Below are 3429 nucleotides of genomic sequence, written 5' to 3'. Positions count from 1 at the left end.
GTTAACGGGGAAATCCATAGAGCTAGTTAAGATTCTTAAGAAGAGGAAGATTAATATAGCTTGCGTTCAAGAGACCAAATGGGTAGGCCCTAAAGCTAAGGAGGTAGACGGGTATAAGCTTTGGTTCTCTGGTAGGTCGAACTATAGGAATGGGGTAGGCATTTTAGTAGATAGTGATTTGAGGGATCAGGTGGTAGAGGTTAGGAGGGTCACCGATAGGATGATGTCGATTAAGGTGGTCGTTGAAGGGCTTACTTTGAACATCATTAGTGCGTATGCGCCGCAAGCGGGCCTAGGCGAGGAGGAGAAGAGGCGATTTTGGGAGGATTTGGACGAGGTAGTGGGAGGCATACCACCTACTGAGAAGCTATTCGTGGGAGGTGATTTCAATAGGCACATCGGGTCTATTTCGGGGGGTTATGATGATGTGCATGGAGGTTTTGGCTTCGGGGACAGGAATGGAGGAGGAGTCGCACTTTTGGATTTCGTAAGAGCTTTTGGGTTGGTGATAGCCAATTCGAGTTTCCCAAAGAAGGAGGAGCACTTGGTAACCTTCCGTAGTTCGGTGGCTAAGACTCAGATAGACTTTCTACTCCTTAGGAAGGATGACAAAGGTCTGTGCAAAGACTGTAAGGTCATCCCGAGCGACAACCTTACAACCCGACATAAGCTCTTGGTGATGGATTTAGGGATCAAGATGACGAGAAAGAAGAGGGTCGTGGGTGTTCGGCCTAGGATCAGATGGGGGAGTTTGACCATGACTAGTGCCACGGAGATGGGAGAGAAATTGCGGAGGCTGTGGGGGCGTGGGATAGTAGTGGGGATGCGACCGGTATGTGGGATAGAACGGCTAGTTGCATTAGGGTAGTAGCTAGGGAAGTTTGGGGGTCTCGACGGAGTAGTCGGGGTGGGTATCGAGGGGATTGGTGGTGGAATGGAGAAGTGCAAGGAAGGTGGAAGCAAAGAAGGTGGCGTATGCGAAGTTTATAGAAAGAGAGGATGAGGTAGAGAAGTGGACGAACAGAGAACTTTATAAGATGGCGAGGAAGGAGGCGAAGTTGGCGGTTTCGATGGCAAAAACGGCAGCTTTTGAACGCCTTTATGCGGAACTAGAGGAAAAAGGCGGGGATAAGAAATTGTTCGTGCTAGCCAAGGCAAGGGAGAGGAGGGTACGTGATGTGGATCAAGTGAAGTGCATCAAGGACGAGCATGGAAAAGTATTGGTAGAAGAGGCTCACATTAGACGGAGATGGCAGTTATATTTCCACAAACTCTTGAATGAAGAAGGGGACAGGGACATTGTGTTAGGAGATTTAGAACTTACAGGGAGGCGTCGCGATTTTGGGTATTGCAGGAGTATTAAGGTTGAGGAGGTTAAGGGTGCTGTTCGTAGGATGCGCAAGGGAAGAGCGGCAGGACCTGACGAGATTCCTGGAGAATTTTGGAAGATTGCGGGCTTTGTGTTTGGAGTGGGTCGACTAGGTTGTTTAATGTCATCTTTAAGACGGCAATGATGCCCGAAGAATGGAGGTCGAGTGTAATGATCCCTCTATACAAGAACAAAGGCGATATCCGGAGTTGCAACAACTATAGAGATATCAAACTGCCAAGCCACACTATGAAAGTGTGGAAAGGGTGGTGGAGATGAGGGTGAGGAGAGGTGTAGCTATTTCAGAGAACCAGTTTGGATTCATGCCGGGACGCTCAACTACAGAGGCCATCCATCTTGTAAGGAGACTGGTGGAGCAGTATAGGGAGAGGAAGAGAGACTTACATATGGTATTCATCGACCTAGAAAAGGCTTACGACAAAGTTCCAAGGGAGATCCTATGGAGATGCTTGGAGGCTAAAGGTGTACCTGTGGCGTACATTAGGGTGATCAAGGACATGTATGGGGAGCCAAGACCGGGGGTAAGGACGGAGGAGAGACTCGCAGCACTTCCCGGTTGTGATGGGGTTGCATCAAGGATCGCTCTTAGTCCATTTTTATTTGCCTTGGCGATGGATGAATTGACGCGGCATATTCAAGGCGAGGTGCCATGGTGTATGCTTTTCGTGGATGACATAGTCTTGATCGACGAGACTCGTGGGTTGGCGTCAAACTTTGGAGTCTAAAGGATTCAAGCTGAGTAGGACCAAGACAGAGTACTTGGAGTGCAAGTTCAGTGAAGCACCTCAAGAGGCTGGCGTGGAAGTGAGGCTTGGTACCCTGTGTCATTCGGAAGACAAGTAGTTTCAAGTATCTTGGGTCTATTATACAAGGCAGTGGGGAGATTGACGATGATGTCACACATCGTATTAGGGAAGGGTGGATGAAACGGAGGCTCGCTTCCGGAGTGCTATGTGATAAGAAAGTGCCACCACAACTTAAGGGCAAGTTCTACAAAGTGGTGGTTAGACCGACCATGTTGTATGGGGCGGAGTGTTGGCCAGTTAAGATCTCTCACGTTCAAAAGATGAAAGTTGCCGAGATGAGAATGTTGAGATGGATGTGTGGGCACACCAAGAGTGACAGGATTAGGAATGAGGCTATCCGGGACAAGGTGGGAGTGGCCTCGGTGGAAGACAAGATGCGGGAAACGGGACTGAGATGGTTTGGACATGTGAAGAGGAGAGACACAGATGCCCCAGTGCGGAGGTGTGAGAGGTTGGCCATGGATGGTTTCAGAAGAGGTAGGGATAGGCCGAAGAAGTATTGGGGAGAGGTGATTAGACAGGATATAGCGCAGTTACAGCTTACCGAGGACATGACCTTAGATAGGAGGGTATGGAGGACTCAGATTAGGGTAGAAGGCTAGTAGATAGTAACGTTTATCCTTTCATATTAGTAGTCACATTTGTGCTTTGATTTCTGCTACTATTTGTTATCCTGTACTTTGATTATCTTATTTTATCTGTGATAGCTATCGCTCCTTTACAAACTTGCTTCATCATGGCTTAGTCGCTTTAGTTATTTGCATTTCCATATCGCTTTTGAATCTCTTGGCCTTATCGACCTCTTGTTATGCTTTTATGCTTTTATGCTTTCTATTGAGCCGAGGGTCTTTCGGAAATGCCGTGGCCCTACCTTGGTGGGAGTCAGGTCTGCGTACACTCTACCCTCCCCAGACCTCACGTTGTGGGATTTCACTGGGTTGTTGTTGTTGTTGTTGTTTTGTTATGATTGATAGGGCATAACATGCGAGGCACGTTCATAGAGACTAGTATTAACTTAAAAGTGTCAACCCGAAATCCAAATACTAGTCGAGGTTAAATCTAGACTCACACATATAATTCACATTTCACTATAGGCTATAGATGCCATTTATGTTCTTACAAGTAGGGGTGTACAAAGTAAACCGACAAACCGCACCAAACCGAGAAAAAAACCCGACTAGTGGTTTGGTGTTGAGAAAAAAAACCCGATCATAATTGGTTTGGTTTGGTTTT

The 3429-nt window shown here is 47.3% G+C and overlaps 1 protein-coding gene across 1 annotated transcript; it reads left to right on the top strand.

Moving 5' to 3' along the window:
• The first annotated feature begins 223 nt into the window (after positions 1–223).
• LOC132066631 (uncharacterized) lies at positions 224–868 on the top strand. The gene has a single exon (XM_059459899.1). It carries the CDS (start codon positions 224–226, stop codon positions 866–868), a length of 645 nt encoding a protein of 214 aa, XP_059315882.1.
• The last annotated feature ends 2561 nt before the right edge of the window (positions 869–3429 follow it).

Source organism: Lycium ferocissimum, chromosome 1, assembly GCF_029784015.1.
Source record: "Lycium ferocissimum isolate CSIRO_LF1 chromosome 1, AGI_CSIRO_Lferr_CH_V1, whole genome shotgun sequence".
NCBI lineage: Eukaryota > Viridiplantae > Streptophyta > Magnoliopsida > Solanales > Solanaceae > Lycium > Lycium ferocissimum.
Note: the sequence above shows the minus strand (reverse complement) of the source record. Positions and strands in the feature narration are given on the sequence as shown.